The following is a 26,890-nucleotide window of genomic DNA, read 5'->3' on the forward strand; positions in this document are numbered from 1 at the left end:
AGTTATACGATTAGCTGTGGCAGTCTTGTTTCAATTGTCACCTCGTACGGTCATGACAGCATTGTAAAACCACAAAACTAACGGTGGCTTAAGGCTGTGTAAATACTTTATGTTTGCCGGTCAAGTGCACATGATAGCGCCTGAAGTGAATCTTGACACAAGCACGTATCGGCAGACGTGCGCACAAAGAATAAAATGTGCTCATTGACGCACAGAGAAGACAAATTGCCGCCTTTGAAGCAAAGCCGGATCAAAAGACGAGGTGCAATCTCTGCCACTGTGCTGCTTGCAGGCTGTCAGCTGACAAAATATCCACACCCAAAAGCACGCACGCATTTAGCGGCCTGGTGTGTGCGTGTGGATTAAGAGCGCCGTCAGCATCTCCGGGATTTGCCGTCAAACGGCACAAATGCTGCACCCTTGCGTCACCAGCGAGCGGTGGCGGCGTGTCCTCGGGCGAGCAACTTGTTAAGAAGCGACGACATCACTCGAGAGGACTTGGCTTGTTCAGCTTTTTGTCAAGCAATCACCGGCAAGTTGTTTCATGTCGGTCCCGTGAACTGCGCCGCTTACTTCCTGTTTGGCTTCACAGAGAGCCTCCATGAACTGATTTCTACTTCCTGTCCAGCAGCTGGGCCAAACAAGCTCCAATCGTCTTTGCTGCAAATACATTTTTGAGGATCTTCTAGTTTATATACATTTCACAATACTAGCCATTAATCCCCAAAGTATTCTTCCCTTTGCTTTGTTATTTTATTTTATATCTATTTTTTTATTTTCATTTGTTCTGTATTTTTATGTATTTTTTCTGCATTTATATTTTTAATTCCCAGATTGGCCTTTTCTAAATTATTACTATTATCCATTCATTGATTGCTTTATTGGTTACATTTAATTATGTTTATTTTAATTTGTTTTATATTCTTTTTAAATCTTAGCCATGCTTTGCAGATTAGACAAAAAAAAAAAAAAAAAAAAAAGACACGGACTAACAAACTAAATAACATCACTTAAAGGTGTTTACATTTTTTTTCTTGGCAAATAAAATAAGTAAATTCTAAGTAATTTAGTGTGTATGTATGTGTATATATATATATATATATATATATATATATATATATATATATATAGTGTATATATTTGACTGTGAACTGGTTAGTAGCTAACAGTGATTAGTACCGAGCTTGTGTTTTGCAGAGTTAAAATTAACAGTCTAAAAAAAGCGTTTTCAGACGGATTGGTGGTTAGAATGTTGAAGACGTGAATGTGATTGGTGCTGGAATCTGACATTTATTTAAGCTATAATATTTACCAGCCACCACCTGTTAACCAGTTACTAGCTAGCTCTGATGAGTAGCATACCTGCCTTTTGTGGAGTTAAAATTAACGCAATATAGACCAATGAATGGTGCCGAATATGACAAAGATGACAGCTTTTTCACTTTTATCAGAACTGGACGACCGAATGAAAGGCTTTTGTAACGAGTCCTTGCCCTTCCCAATTGGTTTCCATCATCTCTTAACCACATTGACTTTTTCTGGCCTGTCGGGTTTGGGGGTTTATTGATACGTTACCATTTCATCAGGTGTTAGCTGCCACTGCATACAGGTTAATTGATTTTTTTGTGTGTTTGAAAATCTAATAATTGATTGAACTGATTGATTGAAAATGTAAAAATTGCAATAGCGGATGGTTGCCATCCCTTAGGCCGGAACCTTATGCAAACGCGTTCTCGTCCTGCGACGCGGTAACAGCTGTCAAGCGCTAACATTCTGGGCCTCTTAGTGGGAGGTCAACGCAGCCGTGCTCGTACGAGTTTAATGGATTGTGACAGCCTATTCAACACGCCGGAGGCAGCACAAAATCTCATTTTATAGAGACCAGACCGAGCCGACAATCCTGTCTAATTATCCGTTTGCAATTCTACCTACAGTCTCATTTCAATGTAGCGCGGGCAGGCCACAAAATAATTGCTTTTCTGCAATCTACGAGTTCATTTGCCTTTGTTTTATTGATCGCAATCTAAACCTAAATGAAAATCTTCATTAAATGTGAAAATTGTAGCGGGAATTGCGAACATCTGTTTCTGACGTGTCCCTGCGTCGTAAACTCCAAGGTTAAAACCAGGCGGCAAATTCAGCTCACGGGCCGTCAATCAACTTTGCCAACGACGCCGGCGAGTTGGGGACTGGTGCGTATTTGTACCAAAAGATGATTCGGGGTGTCAAGACAAACCTGGTTTATCAGCAGAGACGCTTCAGTTGAGTCGGAGTTTGTGGACGGTGCATTAGCATCCTGGAATAAGGTATAGCTAGTTTCTTTGCTTCTTCACCAAAAGCATGAATACCAGACGAATAATAATCTCATCTCAATTTACTCACAAATGTACTTAGTGTGAAATCTGGTTCTGTTTAATTGAAGCTGATACACTCGCAGGAAGTCACGACGTATTCAATTGTATGAATGGCAACAGGTGAATGCAAAAGTTTATTGCACCTTCTGTCATTTAATGGAAGAGCATTTAGTTATTTTGCCTATCACTATATGTCGTTGGCATTGATAAATGAACAGAGATATATTTGTAATTCATAAATCATTTTTCAAATTATGTGAAATTGGGTAATTTCCTGCGGCAAATGTGATCATTTGCCACGGCACACTAGGGTGCCATGGCACCTTGGTGGGTAAATAACCCAGTAACTACTAACCCAAACCGAAATATACTTACCTACTAACACTACCCCAAACTACTGATCCAAACCTAACTGTCATCCAAACCCTAAAATACAATCCTACTAACCAAAATCCATTAACCCTACCCACTAACCCCGATAGCCTAAATTTAACCCTAAACCGAAACTACCCGGTAAACTCAAGAATTGAATCACGAGCATGGCAGCCATTACAGCATCGTGAAATGCTAAAATCTAACAGTGGCTTTTGGCTATGAGTTTTGTATTGACAGATATGCACACAACATATCATAGAAGCCCCGCCCCTTGTTTACCTTTAGGATGTCCGGGATCGCTGAACTCGTACTTCCCCATCCCGACTGTCCGTAGCATTTGCAGCCCGTTCAGACCCTCCTGATTCTCGGGGGCGGGCGGGGTGTGGGTGGCGGCTGGGGCGTGGGCCCCCTGTCCGTTGGTGAGTTGGATGAGGCCTGGGTGGTGGGTGCTCAAGTGGCCGTTGCCCATAATGCCGTGAGGGCTGAGGTGCACCATGTGGTTGGACGGAGCGGTGGCGTAGGGCGGCTGGCCGGGCATGCTTAGCACCATGGCGGGCGGCTGCGGGGTGGACTGCGGTGTCAACTGGAAGTGGGCGGTCATGAGGGAGTGCTGATGATGGGGCGGGGGCACCGACGTCACCCCGATAACGGGCGACTGCACAGTCACGCTGTGGTTGTAGGATGGCGGCTGGGGGAGGGCGTAGGTGTGGGGCAGGAGGCTGGGCTGGCTAACAGCGGCGACCGGCGCCACCCAGGCCGGAACTGCAAGGCCAAAACAAGAAAATAAAAAAAATAATTCAGCCGAGGAACCTTCTCCGAGGCAAATACAAATGCATCAATTTTCTATACAAGTATTTCCCGATGTTTATTGACACATTTTACATTCAAAGCTGTCCCACAATCCCTATCCATTTTCAGTACAACAATACAAATGTATGTATGGCAACTGTAGTCAGTACTAATGGACTGCGCTAAATCAACATTTCAGGACATGATAAAAAAAAAAAAGTCACTAATAAACACACAAACGAAATGCTAACAGTTCTTGTCTACACTTGCCTCAATGCTAGTGCTAAATCAACATATGAGCTATCTGGGCCGGTCCAACAGTATTACAGACCACAACAAGGAGGAGCTTTACCCTGGAATGAGGAGGACCACATGCATTTGGACCGTCGGCGCTATCGTTTAAATTTAGTTCCAGAGGCCAAAACAATTCAGGATCTGAAGTGTTGACTACATGTATTTTGGAACCTAGCACCAAGAATTAAATGTTCCTGGAACTCAAGGTAAAGTGGGTTATTTTGGGGGCTTTAAATGTAATTCTGTACAGTGCTTACTTTTTCATACAACTTTCGAATACATTTTTGTGCAATCGTCCGACTGCTGCACCACTGAGAGCTAAGGCTGCATATGAATATTTTTGTATTCCTTATAACACAACCTCCCTTCTGTTTAATTAACCCCCATGTAAGATCAACATCATCATGAGAGTTTAGCAAAGAGCAAACAAATTCAATGTGCTTTTTATGCCACTGTAGACTGTGTGTTTATCCACACACTCTGAGCCAATCATTTCCTACCCTGAGGCGCTCGGTGCATAGGGTGTGCTGGGAAGACACAACCATATTGGACCTTAATGAAGCCTCCCTGCCACCTTCTAAAAATAACTGAGGGCTGAATCAAAAGGCCAAAGTCTAAACTGTGCTAAATAAAATTAAAAAATTAAAATAATCGGGGTGGGGGGGGGGGGGGGGGGGTTGTGGGACGACGCAAGCATTATTCATGACGTTGGAGGTGCTGATGGAGAAGTCACAAGTCAGTCAGCTAATTGGTATTGCCTTACTTCTCCTCCTGCCTTTTGCCCAGTTCATCCCAATGGAGCAACTGCTAGCAATTATTTACTACAAAACAAAAATACTGCGATAAACAATTAAAATCAAAATAACAACCCCTGGCAAATCTCTTTGGGACCAAATTACTATGATTTTATTTTAATTTTATGTGTCATTACTATCACTATGTGGCGACTGCCTTGAAAAAAATAAAACAAAATTGGAACTAACGTTAATGTATTTGTATTTGCTTCTATTTAGCTTTTTTTCTACTTAGCTGTCAGGTCATTGCAAATGACAATCTGTTCTCAATAGCCTCGCGTGGATAAATAAAGGTTAAATAAAAAAAAAAATAGATTAAAATATCTCTCAATCAATCGAGCAATCATAGTTTGCTGCAATAGACCTCTCAGGTGTCCCTCTTTATTGCTGTAACATCACTGTCTGATGATGTTCTTGCTAAAAGAGACATTTTGGGTGAGTCGCGGCAGGTCAGGGAAGGAAATTAACCGCTCTGGGGCGAAGCCATTCTGGGTGGCATCATTACAATAAGTCTTAGGGAGAACAAAAAAAAAGAAAAAGGGGGAAAAGGAGAGACAAGGGAATGAATAGCAGACAACTATATTATACCGTCGACAGCGCTTTGACGTGGGCTGTTTAGGCCACAAAGGTGCTTTCTTAGCACGTATGATCTTGACATTTTTATAATGATATGCGTGAACAGGCTGGTTTATGTATAAAAAAAAAAAAAAGCAGCTGTTTGTTCATTATGCAGAGTGGTAGTGCAGGCAAAGTGCACATCTTGTAAAAGCAAGCCGTGTATTTCATATAGGCCATGTCTACAGAGAAGCCTGATTAGCATTAGCAGGCTGTAGTAACATATAAAGATCTTTGTTGACAAAAAGCTGCTTGATATACTGGCTGAGAGTTATTACAGACAAAAACAGCAAATGCAAACCAACGCAAATACAAGTAATTGCAATGAGAAGGCTCAATAACAACAGGCCACAAGAGCACGTGCAGTTATTTGTTCACAAAAAGATGCAATCATATCAAGATAAGGGACAAAGAAATAGGAAGTAGACATCGACCAAAACACAACCAAGCAAAAAGCTTTGTTAGCATTAGCAGAAAGCAGTAGCATGTATTGACATTGCTGCTTGATATACAGTATATAAAAGGACGTAAAGCCTTTAGTTTACAAAAAAGCTGCTCTATATACTGGCTTAACTAGGACAAATAGGACAAAAATCAGGAAGTAGAACCCTACCAAAATCCAAGCAGTTACAAGGAGAGGAGTTAGGAGAAGGAGTTACCAGGAAAATATTAATGTTAGCAGGCCATGTTAGCATGTAGCGTTTTGCTCACAAAAAGCTGCTTGGTATTCTGAAAGAAGTCCTATCAAGCTAGAGGCAATAACAAAAACAGGAAGTAGAAACCCCTAACAGTGAGACACATCATTAGCATTAGCAGTCCAGGATAGTCAGTCCGCTGCTAACAAGGTAGCGAGTACCAAGGCGAGAAGCTACATCTTTATTCAGTGCTCCTTCTTCACAGAAAGATTCATTCAAAATGCACAAATCCAAGTCCATTGTTCACAAAAAAAAAAAAAAAAAACTGCTCAAAGTCCTATCAAGCAGCTAGCATGAGAAGCTAATGAAGTACCCCACATCTTTACTCAGAGCTCCATCACAAACACACTGACTCAAAATGCACAGTTAAAAGTCATTAGTTCACCTAAAAAAAATTTTTAAAAACTGCTGCATTCGGTGCGTTACCCGTGGCCTCGCCATCTCGATGCTGCTTGCTGGGCGGCTCGTCCGTGTCCCATGGCGTGAGCTGGTTGATGGGCGTCTGTCCCCACCTCACGCCCGGAGTGAGCAGCAGGCCGGAGGTCTGGTTGTCCCTGGGAGACACCTGCAACCGCATCAACAACTCATGAATAGTGATTACGACTGAACCATATTAAACCAGTGGTTCTCAGAAGGCGGTGTGAATTAAAAGCTCTGATATTATGACATAAACTTTACTTTTTCCCCCCTTTTTCTTTCAGAGAGAAGAAATGCATCTTTTCCCAGAATAGGTCTAATATTACGAGAATAAAGGTGAATTTCACAAAATATGACTTTATTCCCCTGTTACACTTTGAATACTTTTAATATGACAACTATCTTGGAAAAATAAAAATGTATTCTGACTTTTTATCACAACAAAATACATCTTCGTACTTGTCAAGATTACGACATTTTCTTTAAAAAATATGAATTTGTTATGGTACATAGAAAATGACTGAGCGCTCCTGCAGGTTACTGTGCTCACAGTCCGTTTGGTGGTGCAAAAAAAAAGTAATAATAATAATAATTAAAAAAAAAAAAAAAACAACACACAATTCTGGAAACAGTGATGTGCTTTGTCCATCAAAATAAAGTGTTTTTAGTTTCACACCTGCTATGTGGAAAAATTGTGTTTTGTGAAGAACAAACGTTATCAGGCAAGCACAGCCTGATGTAACGCTGCCTCAATCACTGCCGGACCCCATGGGACCTCTTTTTCTCCCCATTTCACCCGCCGCTTTGCTGTCTGGACTCGCCCGAGTGCGGCGGGTTTTCGGGTTCAGCGCTGAAGTCGGATTCCCCTCCGCTTGGCCTTGGATTTAATAGAAAAGACCCGGATCCCCTCCGAGCGGCGCTTTGGCCCTCCATTCCATTATCCTGAATGACCCCACTGTGACGCCATTTGGCTCCGGAATTCACAAGCAGCTTTATCATACAGAACTCACCCAGTAGTAGTAATAGAAATGGTAGTACAGCGCAGTAATACAACTAGTAGTATAGTAGTATTAGCAGCGGTAGAAGCAGTATAATAGTACAGTGCTTCTCAACATTTTTACACCAACTAAAAAAAACACTTAGCGCCCCGAGTACCACCATAATGACCACATTAAAAGACAGTCGCACAGTAGGCCCAAGTGTTCTTCAAAAACGAGACTTGAGGTTTTACTCCTAAGAAGTATATTTCATATTTTTGTTAGCCACTGTAACATTATACGGTTTACCCATTAATACTGTCCCTAAATTTAGGAAAATAAAAAAAAAACTTAAATGATTCAATTAATTGTAATAACACATAAAAGTTAAATTAACATTTTTTGAAAATAAACCTTTCTACATGATTAAATGCAAATTTTTTGTACTTCAAAGTTAAATACAACTGAAGTGTACTTGATTCAAAAATGCAAAGCCCCACCAATATAATTTACTTAACTTATTTAATTAACCTTTATTTATCCAGGTAAGTTATTGGAGAATAGATTCTCATTTGCGATGCAGAACTGGCTGCAGACAGCAGAGTAAAACAAGGTAAAATAAAAGCACAGTTGTGCACGGTTTGAACATTTGATTCAGTGATTAATTTGCGAACCACTCGGGCGAGCCCGTGTACCAGTAGTGGTACTCATACCACATTATGAGAACCACTGTAGTTGTAGGAATAGGAGTAGTAGTAGGAGTTGGAGTCACAGGATTAGTAGGAGGAGGAGAAGTCGTAGTTGGAGTAGGGTAGTGGGAGGAGTTGAAGTAAGAATAGTAGTTGTAGTAGTAGTAGTACAGTATTAGTTGTTAGGAGCAGGCGGTGGAGTAAGTGTGGGACTAGGAGGACGGCGATTAGGATAGAATAGTGAGAATAAGAGTATGAGTGTGAGTTGTTGCAAAACAGGCTGCCACGATAGATCAGGTAATGTCTTTCGGCATTGTGAATCAGCATGTGGCTCACTGCCCAAGGTTGCTTTTTTTTTACTCTTAAAACAATCATATATTTGTGATGACGAGGCTGCTTGTGTTTGTGTGACAGCAGCTATAAAATAAATTGTCCATAAAAGTAAACCCGAAACGGAACCCTGGGGAACGCCCTTTGCAACAATGTTGTGTTGTGGGATGAAAACTCAGTTTCACACGGGCAGACAAGCTGAATGCGTGTCCACTCGGAGATAAATCCCTACTGGAGCTTCCCTGACAGTTTGTGTATGTGTGTGTGTGTGTGTGTGTGTGTGTGTGTGTGGGCGATGGTAGCCAAAGAACCCCCCCAAAAAAAACAAAGACAAAGGAGTGATGGAGCAAGGGAATGAAGCCCAAGAAGATGAGCTGTCAGCTTCTTTTGTCCACTTCAAGCTGTCAACTCAAACGCTTTACTCAGAGAACTGCTCCATTCTCAACGACTCAAAGGGGGAGGAGGTCAGATTCCCGAGCACATCCAAGGTGAGAAGACGCTCCTTCCAGCCCTGCTTTTTGTCTTAATGAGCGAGCTTCCTCCTCGTCCTCCTTTTCCCTCTGCGGCGAAGGAAAAGCCATCATTAAAGCTCGGAATTGACTCTCTTACTTTGACCGCGCCCACGTACGTGGCCTCATTAAGAGTAATAACAGTTTACCCCAAAACAAACACCGTCTGTTGCCACCTCATACTTTGGCCAACAAGATCTCCATTTACACAGCATGCCAGAGGAGGCGCTACAACCCCGGTTTTGAAAGACTATCCAAATCAAGCAGAAGTCGAAAAAAATGATTTCCGTAAAGAACTATAAAGATGCTACCAAAATCCCATTAATGCCCGTTATGAGTGGAGGCCATCTGGTGGGTTATTGTCTCACTTTGGTCCCAGTGCAAGCAGACTGTATCTAACATACAACCAACCAACTACTTCCATGTATCATCCCTCTAGAAGGTTTTGTGGAAAAAGGTCATTTAATTTGTGCACAATCCTGTTAAAGTAACAAAATTAACATGCTTAAGTTACTAACTGAACAATGAAACAAATACAGAAACATAATTTGGCCTATAAATGACCATTCGAGGAAGTAAATAATTTATGTAGTTTTGGCGCAATCCTGCTAACTCACTAAACAGACAACAAAAAACAGCTAACTAGGCCAATTCATTCATTCATTACGTTTACGCGTGTAATGTAGCTAGCTAACTAACTACCTACCTAACCAACTAAAAAAATGAACTTTAACTCACAAACTACAAAATAACCAACAAACAAATAAAACTATCTAAATGTCTGACTGACTAACTTGGCCCATTCATCCCCACTCGTATATTTGCGTAATCCTGCCGAATAACCAACCAAATGTAACAAAAGCAATAACTCTACTATCGAACGAATGCAATACCTATCCCACTAACAAAACTAACCAACAAACAAAGAAACTAAGCTTGAGAAAACTAAGCTGAAGAAACTGGCAAATAGAGGGGCAATAAATGTGTACCACGTATGTGGACCGACTGAATATTACACACCAGAATATGACGATGCATCGGGAGGAATATAAACAAGACTGGGCCAAGACTACAGACCATAAATACTGCTGTGTGTGCAGGCACGCGTACTCCTAGTACACGTACACACACACACACACGAGAGCAAGGATTTATTCATCAAGACAGTAGACGTGCTGCAAGTAGACAAGTACGAAGGAGCCGGAGGTTCTGGGATGGCTGCTGACATTTTCTCGACATTTAATTTTGCGTAGCGCGGTTCCAGTTGCATCAATCGCGGGCTGCCTATTATCGTCGGCTGGACAGATAAGCATCTGCTCGGGTGGGCGGGCGTGGGTTCCAGATAATTAATTTTCCAACCATTCTGGGCTCCGGTCGGGGGTCGAACTCACACACTTGAGGTTGCAGTGCACCGAGAGGCACGGCGTACTGTAATGATGTCAGGAGCGGCCGCTGCAGGTACACCTGCACCATCTGATATTCAGTATTAAAAATGATAATCCTCAGTTTTGAGAAGGTTATACATTTCATATTGTGCTGCAAACATATTAGGAATTTTTTGAAAAAGGGAAGGAAATGCAGGAGGTGTTCATACAGACGTATTGCTACAATCAACTTATCGAAAAACATATTTAAAAAAAAAATAGCCGTTTATGCCTAAATGCATACATAATGAGGCGATGCACAAGATGTATACGAGGCAAAAAGTAATATAAAGCAATAAAAAGATAACGCCATTGTAAATATACTGTTTATATCATAACTTGCTCAAAAAAAAAAAAAAAAAACATCTGAACACAAAAGCAGGCGATGATATTGCCAAAACTTTTATGATGATGAACGCTTTGTAATATAACGTCTTTCAGGAAAGAAAAAAAATAAATCAAAGTGGACATTTGGCCATTCCTGGAGTGACGAAATCCAATTTGTCCAAATGAAATGAAGCGGATCTACTAAAAATCTATCTGGGCGGCGTTAAATGAGAAAATGTTTTGCCTAATTCATAGAAGGCATCAAAATACGATGATCAATTTGAGGATTCACCACAGAGATCACACACACACACACACACACACACAGAAGTGACATCCTCATTGCTATTGCGATTGTGTCAGCTATCGCCATCTTGCCGTGGCGGGCGCCCGTCTTGATCAGAGCAGAACCTCGCGCTGCTGCCCGCTGCCATCTGGCCGGCACCCGTGCGTGGCACAGGAGGCGCCTCCCCGGGACGCGGCAAATTATTTCATTGCTTTGAGTCGCTCCGTAATTTCAAAAGAAGGGAAGAGATTCTTCGCTCATCCGCTTTGTCTTCCACTTCAGGCCCGGAAAATTTCTTTATAAATCACCACAAGTTTGCTCATAAAAAAAAATAAAAAAAACGGGGGGGAAAAAACAGATTGGCCAATCACAGCGCAGCACCGGACACTTTGCTGGTCCTCATGTTTGCCACAACTTCTTCGTTTTGGCTATATTTTTGCTCTTTAAAAAAGATGTTTCTGGTTTCACGTTATTAAAATAGATTACTTCGTTCCGTTCCCAAGTGTTTAAATTAGCCATCAGCCGTCCGCAGCTAAGCTAATACAGCTAGCAACATGCTCCTGGTTGCAATGTTGATATACACTATTGCTCTGTTGTTTCTTTGCAACGGTCTACTCTCTTTCAGGACGACCGGACCTGTGTGGTGTTGCTTACATCAAAATCCACAACCACCTCCGCAAATCTGTTCTCTATCTCAGGGGAGACACGTGTAAACAAATTTAATCAAGACTCTATATTGCTCCCTCCATAGAAATAACACCAGTTTGTAATTGCACGCAAGGAAGGAGGAAGAAGAGGAGGAGTGCGTATGGGAAGTAAATGAAATTTATGAAATCCATCTGCTTGCTACCAATGCTTGTTCCCCGACGCCCCCCCGTCCCCTTCTTTTTTCTCTCCCCAGAAATGTCTTGGCGCACATGGGTGAAATGTTACTTAAGTAAGTAAGTAAATAAATACACAAATATAAAGAATAAATACGAAAATATTAGGCAAATATACACAAAATACTGTGGGGAATCACTGAAAAACGTACGAAAATACTTGCCAAAAAATACACAAATATTAGGAAATAAATCCACAAATATAAAAAAACAACTACAAATACATTAGGGCAGTGGTTCTTAACCCGGGTTCAATCGAATCCCAGGGGTTCGGTGAGGCAGTCGCTGGGGTTCAACGGAGGACTCGACACACACCGTGTGTGCGTGCTTGCATGTGTCGCTAAAAGCCTTTTTACACTGAATTTTGAATGCCGTGTTCGTGCCGTTCAAAACGCAACGCTGCGTCAAGGTGGCCGTTTACCATTACGGCGCTGCCCTTTTTGAAACTATCTTTATTTAACAACATTTCAACGATACACGGCACTTACCAAGTGGGATGGCAACAGCAAAATTCACATTCACTGACAATTCATTTTCATTGTATTTAATTTTTGGGGTTTTTTTTCGGTGCGAAATTCAAGTTTTATTGGTTTTGTTCTTTTAACACAATGATTTTGTGTGCAACTGATGCGTGAAAAAAACATTTGACAAAAAAAGCGCAAAGAAATTCAAACATAAAGAATAAAAATACTAAACGAGGGAATAATACACAAATAGTAGATAGAAATACACAAATGTTCGATGGAAATACATCAATATTTAGTAAACAAGCATTGGCAAAAAAACAGGATAATGATTTAAAAATATTGGTTACAAATGGAAAATTATTCAGGAAAAATACAAAAATATTAGACAAAGAAATTAACCAAATATTCAGGGGAATACACACAAATATCCATCCATCCATTTTCTGAGCCGCTTCTCCTCACTAGGGTCGCGGGCGTGCTGGAGCCTATCTCAGCTGTCATCGGGCAGGAGGCGGGGTACAGCCTGAACTGGTTGCCAGCCAATCGCAGGGCACATACAAACAAATAACCATTCGCACGCACATTCACACCTACGGGCAATTTAGAGTCTCCAATTCATGCATGTTTTGTGGATGTGGGAGGAAACCCACACAGGCACGGGGAGAACATGCAAACTCCACACAGGCGGGACCGGGGATTGAACCCGGGTCCTCAGAACTGTGAGGTTGACGCTCTAACCAGTCGGCCACCGTGCCGCCACACACAAATATTAGGGCAAAAATAAAAACTGTATGGAGAAAATGAAATTATTAAAAGAAACAGTCAAAATATATTGGGAACGTAAACAAAATATTTTTAGAATAAGAATAGGTGACAAAAAGGTCTAAAAATATTACTGCAAAGAAATGCAAAACTATTAGAGACAAAAAACACAATACATTAAAATAAACAACTATTGGCCCCCCAAAAAAACACAACTATAAGGTAAATAATTTCAGAATGTTAGTTGAAAAATACCAAAATATATAAAAACAACAACAACAAAAAAAAACATACAATGAACAAAAATAGCACGGTGAGCTGGTCTGCCTTCCAGTCTGTATCGCTCCCTCCATAGACAATACATCAGTTTGTAACTACACACGAGGAAGGAGGAGGAGGAGGAAATGAAATTCATGCAATCCAACTGCTTGCAACCGTTCTTTTTTTTTTTATTATTATACCTTTCTCCCTTTCCCTTTGGCCAAGCTTGGACAGATATACCTGACTTGGCTGAAATGTGGAAGCTGATGGGAATAATGCCTCTTCTCTCACAAACATCCATCGCGCAGACTCGCCACGTCGGCTCCTGACCCATCATCTCACCACAAAAAAAATAAAAATAAATTTTAAAAAATCCACCATCTTTGCCCGAAAGAAATCGAGTAAGCGAGGTCCGAAAGTGAGCGACAATTAACGAGTCGCGTTCACTCCCGGTTACGGGAGAGAGCTCGTCTCCATGGCGACGCGCCGTCACCTGAATGTGAAGCCGATTAGTTCCGGGTGTCCCCGCATGCCGCTGTGTCCAATCTATTGGACCGGAACGCTGCAGCGTATCATACACACACACACACACACACACACACACACATACACGTACACACACACACACACACGTGAGTAAACAAAGAGAAAAGAAGCGCCATTTTTGGCAGGCATCTTAACCTAAAATGGTCAAGCATCACATGCAGATTACGGCGGATGGAAAAAAAAAAGAAAAGAAAAAAAAAAACCCTGGTCTGATCATTCGTGACCCCGACAGCCCCAGTAGCGATGATTCTTGTGCACGTTAGTTTTTTCTCGCAAATAAACGAATGAGAAGCATCAACATTTACACTGAAAATGGTAAAAAAAAACAAAAACAATTCTAATATTTGTTTTTATATAAGCAAACGGAGTGGCAGACGTTAAAATAATTTCCATTCATTGAAATGAATGGAAATGTCATTAATCCGTTCCAGCCTCCATTAACCCCCCCACCCCCCAACGAACAAAAAAAACAACATTTGTAATGTGTTTTTCATTACGGAATCTAGCAATATAAAATATTGTACTTTATAAGAACATGCAGTAATTACATAATTAAACAGAATGTAAAGAATGAAAGTGTTTGTGCATCATGTTTAATTCATTGCAGACAAAGGAAAGAGTTTCACCCAACTACTGTAAGCAACTCAGTAATCTGCAGTCATTTGGAGACTTTTATGATAAAGGGCTAGACATATAAACTTGACTACTGAAATACTCAAACATTACACAAAACATATATATATATATATATATATATATATATATATATATATATATATATATATATATATATACAGTGCTGTCACCTGGGCTAACTTACGCCATATTTCCTAGCGTCATAACATACACATCTGACGTCCTCTTGCGCTTCATGCTAACCGCGGGGCGGCATGACAGACCGCCATAATGAAAATAACACTATGGTCTGTCGGGCGTATATTGCATTGATGCTCCATGGAGCGGCTACGGATACGCTCGGTGATTTCCAGTTCGGGTTGGCCCCCGCCACCGCTGAAGGCTCGGACGCTGAAACTGCGAGATTGCCGACATGCTCGAGTGGGAAATCGGCGCTAATATCCTCCGAGTGCTCAGACCTCGCGGCGCCCGCAACCTTCCTTTTGTGTTCTTGTTTATGTGCGAGACAAGTGGCAAACGGGCCTCGTCCCCAGGGCATCCAGCAGTTGAGTTGTGGAGGGCTTTTTCAAGTCATGGGAAGGGCTTATCAAGCCCTCACCCCATCACTACCACCGACCTCGCTGACCGAGTGACACGGGGGAGGGGGGGGGGCCGTGACTGCTGAGCGTTTGGGGAGTGAACTATCCAACGGCCTGTCAGCGCCTCAAAGAAGCTTCGTAAACGGTGTGACATCCATGAGGGGACTGGATGTACACTGGCAACAATGAATTAGCCCTACCTCAATGGAGTTTGGGCAGTGAAATAAATAAAAATCAACTCCATGGAGTACATTTTAAAACGTATTGTATGTTTTATAATGTGTGTGCATGAGTAATGTAATTAAAATGAATTTATCTAATCGTCTGTATAACTAATACAGAAAGAAATACAGTAATAATGCCACATTTGTTACATTTTTTTCATGAAAAAGTATAAAAATCAACATAAGTATACATTTTAAAATTTATCTATTTTTTTTTAAATGACTCCACCAAAATATAATTAGAAATTGATATATATTTTTTAAAATTATGTATTATTCTTATTATGAATATATTTAAGTTATAATATTCCTGTACAAAAACTACACCAATATTAGGGGAAAGAAAGCAAAATATGAGATAAAATATAACAATATTATCGGAAAAAATAAACACATTCGACAAAAGAAAATGCTTGTGGAAAAAAACTAAAATATTTGGGTAAATAATGCAAAATAATAGACAGAAATTCTATAAAAACTTATTCTATTTGTTAAATATTGGGATATTACTGCGCAGACTCTCCTTCCCAGAAATGACCAAACAAAAGATGAAAAACAGTTAACTTCCAAGTCAGGTGGGAGGCAGAGTTATCTGTTTGTTTGAGCAATGTGGCTGGAACAAAGAATATAACATAATTGATTTAATGTTTTTTCAATGCCCTTTATCAACTCCGAGGCAGGGACTGTTAATAATTTGAGGTTTGGATTTTTATTGAAGGACATTCTTATTTCTTTTGGGTTGTTTTGTTGTTGGGCTTTGAAAAAAGATTTACATAAAAAAAGAAAGGTAGATAAATAGAAGATAGAGAGATAAGAATTCACCCAGACACTGAATCTACTGGGCTGCAGGCATCCAGACCTCCAAACAAGCCCCCCTGCTGCTTTGCCAAAAAAGTCCGAAAACGGAGCTCTGAAGTTGTCTTCAAAGCAAATCGAGACAAGCGCGGCTGCTTTTTGTTTACCCGACATGAGCGAGATTTAGCCAAAGCGGTTGAGGCACACAACAACGCAGACGTCCGATCGAGCCGTGAAACCGGAGGCGCCGCCCAAAGCGACTCTTTTGCTACAAATCTGAACAATTAGAGGCGTAATGCTGCAAAACACAATGAGCGCAATCATCGGCGCGGGGATTGAAAGTCAATGAAACAGCTGGCTAGCCGCGGCTTAGCGCTCACGGTAGCATATCGTGCTACAAAGCTCTGATGAGTACGGCACTCGGCAGTGAGCTGACAAGCCTTTTTTTATTACATAGCTTTAATTGGGGATGACGCAGAATGGTGCGAGGCCATTTAAAGCAGCACTAAGGAAGTTTAAGTGACTTCAAAGTGTGGTTGAATAAACGCACAAGCAAAAGCTAACAAGATATACATGTACATATCAACATGTTGAAAATCCTTGCAGAATGTCTTTTTAAACTACTGCACCCAATTTAAAATTTTAATTGATAAATTTTTAATTGCATTAAAATCTTAAAAGATTTTTTTTCAATTAAAAAAAAATATTTATTGTAAAGACGGTTTGGGAAAAACGCATGCGAGGAACACACTTTGTCATGTCTGTTTTTATTTTGAAAAACTTTCAGCATTTCCTTGTTTCCGCCCAAATTAAAGACTTGTGCTTGCACGCTAACATTAGTGACGAGATGCGTCCTGGCTGGATCCCCAACATGACACAAAGTAAGCAATCAGCACTAGCTATGGTAATGAGAGACGCTCATTTGTACAAGACCGTGTTGCATTCGAATGCCTTTAAAGCTGCTAGTTTAATCTTAAACTGTTACCCACTGTTGGTTCAACATATTTTCTGGGCGGCTTCATTCTTACCATTGAGCTCTCCATCCTGAGAGGGGGGGCAACAACAAGGCAGGCCCCCCGCTAGCCCTGCTCAAAGGTGACTTTTTATCCGACAAGATGAAGCGGTCAGCGAGATCCCCGGGGGCTCCCAACACGCCTGGCGGGGTTGGGGGTCCGACGCAGCAGAAGCAAGGCAGGGGTCTTTAGAGTGTGGCAGGTGGGGGAAAACAAAACGAGCTCTGCAAGGAGGGAAGGACTGTTTTGTGGGTCTTGAACCGGCTCCAGGCGGGCCGCGAACAATGTGAGCAATTCAAATGCTAATAGTAGTCCATGCACATGGCACAAGAAATTTCAAGGTAAGCGTCATAGAAGTCTTAAAGGCGATGGGCGGCAAAACCAATTAGATTGGATTGTACATACAAATCAGCACCAAAACGTTTGATATTCCCCCTGTGGGATGTTTGGTTTTAGAGCAAACAAGTCAAATGTAAACAAACTTAATTTTCTAGCAATTACAACATAGTGTTAGCTAGCTAGCTATCCCTACGCCCGATAATGCACTTTGCGTTCAGATAGTCCGCTAGCATGGATGCCTGCGAGCGCCTCGTTGTCAGCTGTGAGTGCGTGCACCTCACGGAAAGATAATATTTTGACAACAGTTGTCTTTGATTTTTCAAACAAAATCATGTCAAAAATCAAATTGCAACAAATCAGTCAGACATGAATTTAAAGGTCTTGATCAGGGCTTTCCAGTTGTGTAACTGTGTTGTTAATACACCGTCATATGGCGATACAATAACCAGAAAACATGTTTGTTAATTATTTTTACTCCACTGGCTATGGTCAATAATGTCATGGTTTCAGGAGGGTGAATTTATTGATGTTGCTTTGTCTGTTTGCAGTCCTGTAACACTTGCATCATGTACAAATCAGCACCAAAATGTGCTACTGACCAGGTGTATTCTTTGGATTCAGAGCTTTGTACACGGCCATTCAAAAAGGACGAGGCCAATTGTCAAGATCACAGCAATGTCATTTTTTTTCTGTTTTCATCCGATAATCTTCAAACTTGGCGCACCCAGAGTAGGTAGCTAACCGCACAGCTGGCTTTTTTTTTTTTTTTTTTTCTTTCTTTTTTGGTAACAATTGCCTTTGATGTTAAGGAGTGCATCTGCGTTCGAGGTCCACTAGCAACAAGGTCAAAAATTGAGTTGCAACAAGTATCTAGAGTTATTTGGCACATTAAAGACCCAGATGAGGGTTTACCTTATCTGTAACTATGTTGTCAATACACCACCATGTGTTGTTGCAATAGCCAAATACATGTCATTTTTTAAACTTGAAAATGACAATGGAAAACACTCAGCAGCCAAAAGCAATTATCAGCCACCCTTATGGAAGTTTTAGGCAAGATCATTTGCATCCATGCTTGGTGAAACACGAGCATTACAACTCTAACCAAGTGAGCGGAGAAGGATTTTATTGGGTTTAAACACAGGCCAAAGCCGGACTCTTTCATCTGCTCGAGCATAATATTCCTCAAACTGTCTTAGCACCGAGAGCCCACTGAAACATGGATTTCATACATGGTTTAATCCTTTAATTTGATCGTTCAAATCCGCCCCTTCTCTGCATGCTTATTCGCACAGGCGAGATTGGTGCTCCTCGGCTCTGTGTAAAGCGGCGAGTGCAGTAATTCTCGCATGAGTTTAAAATGTTTCTTTTATTGGTCCGAGTGGTCACAGCGAGAAGACAGAACATACTTCTTCTATGGGGCTGATTGAATTTTAGTTTCTGAAATCACATCTCAACGCAGCTAGAGCAAGTTTATTTTACAATTTTGTAGCTTTCACTAGTGCATCCAGATCAGAAGCACTCAGTAGGTGAGGGAAAATATAATAAAAACACCAGTTCTGATGATCGACACGAAATTTAGCAGGCAGGGCTAGCATGACAGGATGCACGAAAAAGTCTCAAGGACCCATGCGTGAAAATGGACCAGAACTTTGTCATTTTGGTATGAAGCAGCCATTTTGGAACAAATTGGAACAAATACAGTTAGCTATATCACGCTGCACTGCATCGTGGAATTTGATGACCATACCATCATCCCTCAGGTATTTAGGATCAAGGAGAATAGATATAGCCACTGGTGCAGTTTCAATGTCTTTATTGATCAAACGGCAGCAATACAGCAAACACAAGCACATTCTTAGACGACCTGCCAATGGCCTCACCTGACGCTGTCACTCAACACACGTGGCTAACGGTTTTAGTCAGTTAACAGCCAGGCCTTGCTGGCCAGACCGCCCACCACTGCGCAGCATAAGCCAGTAATACACTATGGCACGTTCCAACTTTGAGTTATGTCGCTGACGTAGGTACAGAACACCGCTGTAAACCGAAGACCCCCTATATGTAGAGGATTCCAAATGATGCGCCCTTTTCCCTGAAGTTGACTTTGGGACTTTCCAAAGTTCTCAACTAACCGAGTACAATTTGGTTTGCAGGCCACAGCACAGCGACATAAATCCAGTGTTGGCAGTCAAGCAGAGCGGCGTAGTAAACAATCAAGATGGCCGTGCTTGATATTCCGCCACGATACATCCCGCTTTGATGGGCTCTGATAGAGATTCCGTGTAATATCTGCTGCCGGCATTCCGTAAAGACACATTCTCGCCGCAAGGCAGCACTGAGCTTTCTGTTCCACTGAGCACAGTCATTTCCCTTTTCATTTCATTTTTTTTTTGTTTTTTTTTTTTTTGCTCTGCCCCTTTTTATTACAAAAGGATACCATCATCCTGCAATGGATTTCAGCACCTGGCACAGATTCTGCTACAGTGATGGAGCACTCCGTCATCAGTCCAAAGCTACGCACCGTTGTTCTTCTTCTCAAAAGCTGATTTGTAATTGATTGAAAAGTGGGGAAGAATAAAGTTTTCCTCTTGGTACAATTAAGTGTCATCACCAAAGTATCGACAGCTGAGATCGATGCAGCACGTGGCAAAAAAATCTCATCTGGCATTGTGTCTGGTCGGGCCATTGATCCGGTATGCGGACCCCATGCCGAGGGCCCATGCCGAGGGTCGCCACGGGGGAACTGCGAGAGCCACCTTAATCAACAGAGAAGGAACACTAACAAAATAGCTTTCTTACTTCCCTCAAACATGTCTGAAAAGGTTGATCTGATAATGAAATCAGACTTGGTTAAGGGTTAGGTTCTGGGCTGAGGTTATGTTTTAGGGTTACGGTTAGGGGGTTCAGGTTAAGGTATATCATTAGGGATCGGATTCAGGGTTAGGGTTGGGCCTGGGATTAGTGATTAGAGTTACAGGTTAGGGTAAGAGTCAGGATCAGGGCTTTGGGTTAGGAGGTACAGGTTGGAGCCTTGGGGTTATAGTTAAGGTAAAAGAGAAGACTGGTCAAGGTTCCAGGTCTGGGTTTAGTTTAGGGTTTTGTGTTGGGGTTAGGCTTTGAGGTGTAATGGTTAGGGTAAAAGATTTAAAGTTTAGGGTTGAGGATTAGGGTTAGGGTTGAGAGTTAGGGTTTCAGGTAAAGGTTTAGGGTTGGTGTCAGGGTTTAGATTTAGGCTAAGGATTAGCGTTAGGCTAATTAACTGGTAAAAATGTTTTGTCCCAAGACTTTTGCCCACGTTTCGACCAATTTACCAAGGATGGATTTTCGATTCTTGGTGCAAATCTCGTTATCTGACAATTCTGCCATTCTACTGATGTTTTGCACACTTATGCATGAGAACGCAAACAGACAACCGGATTGTCCTCCATAAAGCCACAAAGCAGAGGCAGCCTTTCTGACTTACTTTCTTCCCCCTCGGAGGATCCCAAAAGTAAACCACCTTCACACTCTGTTGCCTGGATTTGATTTATTAGCTTCTCGCTGCCCGTCTCATCCCATTCCAGACTCGCCGCTTGCTATTTGCATTGAATGGTGAAAATGTCAGCAAATCCTCCTCCTGAGAAGATGATCCTTCACAAAACGACCACGGGGGAGAAAACTCCTTCACTGGTGTGCCCTTCGTTTCTTAGCCATCCGTCACGGAACCCCGGAAGGTGAATTGAGTTGAACAGCTCTTTAGCCGCTTTTTAGGCTTTGGGTGGTAACATTAGTGTTGGCGTTAGGGGTTAGGATTAGGGATTAAAGGTTGAGGGTAAGGATTATGGACAGGGTTTATGGTTTTGGGTAAAGGGTTACGATTGTGGCCTGGAGGTAGGGATTAAGGTTAAGTGTTATGGTTTAAGGTAGGGTTTAGGGTGGTCAGAGGTAAGGGTTAGGGCTTGTGGTAAGGGTAAGGATTAAGGTTAGGGTTGGGGGTTACAGGGTGAAAGATTTATGGTTAGGAGATCAGGGTCTAGGTTTTAAGGGAGTGAGTTAAGAGACTATCTGCTATCTCTATCTTGGGCTTTATACAGGAAATTATGAAGACTTTAGCGTGAAGGTGAGGAATGTGAGGAGTTTGGGGATAGGCTTTAGTGCAAGGTTTACGGTTTAGGATTCCGTTCAAGTTTGCACAGTAAAATTGTAAATATGCAGAGGCAGATGTGTGTCTTCTCCAGAAGTTCTTCAGGGATGTTGGAGTACATACGAGTTGTGGTCCAAACTGTCAATTTGGCGGAAGACAGCCTTGAGCAGCCTTACAGGGTGCCGCCTCCACGCCAACAAACTATTAGCCTGCTAATAAAAATGCCACTTCCTGTTTCACTTTTTGGATTTGATTTCTCTTCCCTGGAGGATGCACCTGATTTGATTTGGCTTCCAACAAGCATTATCATCATCGTTTTCCATTCAAGAATGCGAATGTGGACAAACAAATCTGCTTTGAAGCACACGGCCGCAAGAGAGAAGAGGGAAAAAGGGATTAAGCAGCAATTTTCCTTTAAGGAGGCCGCACGGAAACTTTAAGGAGGAATGTTAATTGTTAATCAAGGAGATGCTGAATCACTTGTCTGCCGGGCTACCAATCCCAGCACACCCTTCAAAGCCGGATTAGGACAAAATGTCTGGAGTCTGCTGCCAATCATGTGCTGTATATTCCTTATGCTACAATGTGTCCCATTATAAATGCAAGTTTGAAAGTTATTTTCCTTGCATGTACTGCTTGCTTGAACTTAATTTTAGCTATACAAGTGCACGTAAAGCGTTTATTTGATAACAGAACACATTTAATGTTTTTTAGATTGAAATGAATTGAATTTCCATCCTAATTAAAATCTACTTTTGGAATGAATTCAATTATGACTATTTCTATAACTCTCATTACATTTCATTTCCTAAATGTGATTTTATTGGGGTATTCTAAGCAAAAATATATGCATCCCAGTCTTTGAACTTTCAGGAATTATTTAACTGTATTTAATGTGATTTTATTTGTATTTCATTCGGGGGGCAGTTTGTGTTTGTATTTTCAAGAATCAAATCTATTTCATGTATCTATTTTTTGTTATGTTATTTATATGAGTAAAGGTAAAAACTCATCATTTTTGAACCTCCAGGAAGTGATTCTGTCATAACAATTTCATTAAAAAATAAAAATCGGTTTCATTATTATTGTTAGCAGCTTATGAAGTCACCTGAGCGACTTATCGGCACCTGCCAGACGTCAGCGCATACGCGATCGATTTATCCGGAGCCCACCATCATCGCACACATCAAGAAATATTGGCTGGCGAGAAGAAGACTGAGAAAAATAAAAGCGGCGACAAAACGGGCACTCGGACAATGGCGACCAGATGAACCTTATCTGTGTGGCGTGTGTCAATCTCGGATGTGACCAGACGGGATGTCGCCGAGTTTTTCGTACAATTGCCGGCATGTCCCGGCTGACCTTCGCCGTCGCCGCTTTTGTCCCTTCAAATAAAGCCAACCTGGTGAATCTCTAAAGGCGGCGGTCCAATAGAGGCTTTGTTATCTGGCCGGACGAGCGGGAATGGAAACAAACCGGTTCACTTATGAGCGTGGCTCCGAGCTGACGGGCCCGATGGTTCAATCTAATAAGCAGTCACTGGATATCACGCTGGGATGAAAGACAAGATGCGGCCCCGCCATGTCTATTCATGTCACAGTGACTTTGTGAACGCTCGCGTCTTGTCGTGCAATAATAGGCTGCGCAGGTTGGGAGTACTGCGGGCAACTGCGAAAACCAACTCACACTGAACGCATCGGATGAAACCCCACTGACGCTAACAAATAAGGACAACAGAGGTGAACGAGGCTCTTCTGTATCTACTTCTTGACATGTTGGAAGACTACAAATTGTATCAGAGCGGAGACTGAAGGCCAGAAGAAAACGGAGTAACCGGCTGGGCTCAGCTCAGTTTTGGGGGGGTTCGATAGTCCAGTGGGAAACACAGTACTGCACAAACTACATGTACTAGTGTCCTTTTGCTTGTTTTACAAACAAAATATTAATGTGTACATTTAGCAAAACACCCAGAACCGGTCGCCAGCCAATCGCAGGGCACATAGAAGAAACAAACAACCATTCGCACTCACATTCACACCTACGGGCAATTTAGAGTCTTCAATCAACGTAGCAAACCGCAGTGCCCGGAGAAAACCCACCCAGGCACGGGGAGAACATGCAAACGGCACACAGGCGGGGCTGGGACTTGAACACCGGTCCTCAGAACTGTGAGGCAGATGTGCTAACCAGTCGGTCACTGTTCCGCCAAGCCTGGTCAATGAATAAATAAAACTTGGATCTCAAGGCACCACTGTCATGGCAAAAACAGGTGAAAATTTACTTTTTTAAAAGAAATAGTTCAAAAGTTTGAGGACATTGGATTCACTGTATTTGTGTATTGTTTTGCATTATATCATTGCAGGGGTTTTCAATGCATGGACATATTGATGAAAACATTAACTATTACTATAGTGACTGTTTGTATCTTAATTTCACATGTGTAGGGTACGATAGCACACCTTTTGTTTTGCATTCTTCAATAACAAAACGTTATAATTTTTAAATCATTGCTTTGAAAACATGCTCTACCAAATGATTGAACTGGCATCGACGTTCCTTAAAACTGATTATTTACTTTCTCGAGTGAGCGGTTAGAGGGTTAAGCCAAGGCCAAGAGTTCGCAATAAGGCTGTACGGAATTTAATTCATTCAGTCTGGATTCTCGATGCACGACCGCCATGAATGAACTTGTTCGAGTGTCTTCGTCGACTTCTCGGCGGTCATTCTACTCGAGTCCTCGTCAGGACTGTCAGCCGATGAGAGCGGCGAGCTTGTCAGACAGGGCGAGCGTGTCGAGAGGCTCGTCGCCGTCCATCCGCCGACGCCTCCAAGTGGCTGTCGCCTTAGATTTGTCGCTGTCATCCGTCGTTGCCGCCGCCGCCGGCGTTTCGCCCCGCCACTCGTACGCGCGTGAGAGACTTTCTTGTCAAAGGTGAAAACGATACTTCGCCCGATCTTATTCCTCCGTCGTTTATAATTGGCTCGTTCTCCGGAGGCTACCGAGCGACTGCGAAGAGTTTGCAAAGTGCTAATGAAGAGAATTACCAAAGACAGCTGTTGTCAGCTCCGAGACTTGCCGCCTTGAAAGTACACGGAAAGTGAAATGATGAAGCAATTAACTTTGCCGGGAAAAATCCCGCTGGTTAGCGTCTTCATCTTAGCAAAGCAAATTTTTGTTTAGTTTTTTCGGACATACTTGGCAAATCAAGATGATTCTGATTCTGATTTGGCTACAGTGAAAAACCTGTTTTCGCGGGGGCCAGTGCGTTCCAGACCTACCCGCAATGGGTGAAACAAAATAAATCAATCAATAATGTGTTTCCAAGCTGAATATATTTTGCTGAGGCTGTCTTGACACAGCTGTACGGGTCTACATAAGAAATGTGAGAGAGAACTGGCAACAGACAATCCATGCAGTTTGAAGGATCATTTTACATCAAATTGTTGCAAATTTAGAATGTGTGTTTTTTTTTTTTTTTAATTAAATTAAGGATCTTGTTTACATACATGTTATGACTAAAGAGACTTTTTTTTTCCTGAGAGGAAGAACTATAGTCCTATATACTATATATATATATATATATATATATATATATATATATACATACATCTGTTTCTGCACAAGTTGATCCAAGTTAATGCTTGGGAAAAAAACCCAAAAACTTTCTGGACAAAATCCGTTTCAAAGTATGCTTGCTATCGAGAGGAAGAAAGCAAATCTCAATAAGGGGAAAAGAAACAAAAAGCAAAACCTGTTTTGAACAATGTCATTGTTGAGCGCTAGCCAGAGGCTAAGCTGCCCAGTGTTTGTTTACACATCTGTACCCAATCAAATGTTCCGACCTGAAAGTCGAACTACATGTGCTAATACACGCTCCTAATAAGTCTACAAGTTAAAAAAAAAGTCATTTTTAAAGATAAAAAGCTTTTGGTTGATCAAACTGGATGTTCACAATGAATTCTTGCCAATTTTTCCAATGGGTGCACACATTAGTCTAATTTTATTCTGTTCATTTCATATTCTATCCTGTTTTAAACACAGCCAGGAAATTGCACTGTTCTTCTTATTATAATTTTTAATCATAGCGTTGCAAAATATTCACCGAGGGGACCAAGGCATTTCTCATTATTATTATTATTGTTATTATTATTCCATTGATGCCATTGTGGGTGCTGTGTGGTGGAGTTGCTTTGGGGCTCTGTGACTCAGGGGTATGGCGGGGGGGCAGTCAGCCATTTTAATATTACAAACATAAATAATAGATCATGTATTAAATGCAGATTCTAATAGGGAGAGACTCAATCAGCATTCTGTGGTCTGACCTTAACGCTGGCCGAACAAATGACTGCAAACTCACTTTTTTTTTCCTCATTAGGAGCTTCACGCTTCACCACACCGCCATAACCACACTGCTCTGTGTGTGTGTGCGTGTGTGTGTGTGTGTGTGTGTGTGTGTGTGTTGTCCTCTCAGGTTAGCTGCGGTGAACCTTTACAGCGCTGAAACGAGACAGCTCCACTCTCATTGGAGTCTCATGGCCGATGAATCATTTATTAACGAGCACTTTTAAGCTCTTTGTAAGTGTACCTACTAAGGTCAATACTTGACACTTAAGGGACTTCACAAAAGGTTTATTGAATTGTTTTAAATTTGTCTATGTATGTTATTTTAGTTGTGCAAATTTAAGTAACATTGTATTCAATTTTTACGGAAAGTTGCCCCCATTCTCCACCTACAACTCTTCGTTTAACTGTTTAATTTATCCTACAATGCCTGCCATAGCGTGCCCATTTATAACGTGTAACACTGACTGTGTGTGTGCATGTGTGTGTGTTTCTGTGTGTGTGTGTGAGAGAGAGAGAGAGCGAGAGAGAATAGAATTAGTGAATAATTAGCAAATAATTATTCAAAAAAGAAGGTTCGAGCTGTTTATTGGCACTCCCAGTTTAGTGTCAATCGAAACAGAAAACAAAGAGAATCAGACATTGTGTGTTTAAAACAACCTCATAGCTTAGCCTTTAAGTCTGCTAGCTTCATGTTAATGTTAACATAATGGCCATAGACGGGCTATCGAATAGCATCAATGTGGCTGTGTTGGAAATCTTGAAGCAAGAGATATTTGAACACAAATGGTGGAGCAACACATGTAGACAGATAATATACAGAGACATATATTCTTTATCCTCTGTGATGAACGACTAATTATCGCTGCTGAGGAGTTGTGATCGATGTAGATGGACCCCCGCTATTTGCGGTGGACAGTGATCGAGCCCGACTGCGAATAGCGGGAATCTGCGGATGATTGACGGCTATTATGATTACATTACAAAAAAGTTTTTTTAAAAAACACACAATTTTAAACCCCCCAAATTATTAAATAAGCAGGGG

General features: G+C 41.6%; 1 protein-coding gene across 1 annotated transcript in view; it reads right to left on the reverse strand.

Moving 5' to 3' along the window:
- Nucleotides 1–26,890, reverse strand: part of LOC133416767 (kelch-like protein 29) — a 163,645-nt gene that overhangs the window by 68,046 nt on the left and 68,709 nt on the right. The window contains exons 4-5 of the mRNA XM_061703933.1: nucleotides 6,343–6,481; nucleotides 3,009–3,491 (exon numbers count right to left, since the gene is read on the reverse strand). Of these exons, the coding sequence (XP_061559917.1) occupies nucleotides 3,009–3,491; nucleotides 6,343–6,481 (622 nt within the window). The remainder of the gene's footprint in view (nucleotides 1–3,008; nucleotides 3,492–6,342; nucleotides 6,482–26,890) is intronic.

The sequence above is a fragment of the Phycodurus eques genome, chromosome 18 (assembly GCF_024500275.1).
Source record: "Phycodurus eques isolate BA_2022a chromosome 18, UOR_Pequ_1.1, whole genome shotgun sequence".
Taxonomy (NCBI): Eukaryota; Metazoa; Chordata; class Actinopteri; order Syngnathiformes; family Syngnathidae; genus Phycodurus; species Phycodurus eques.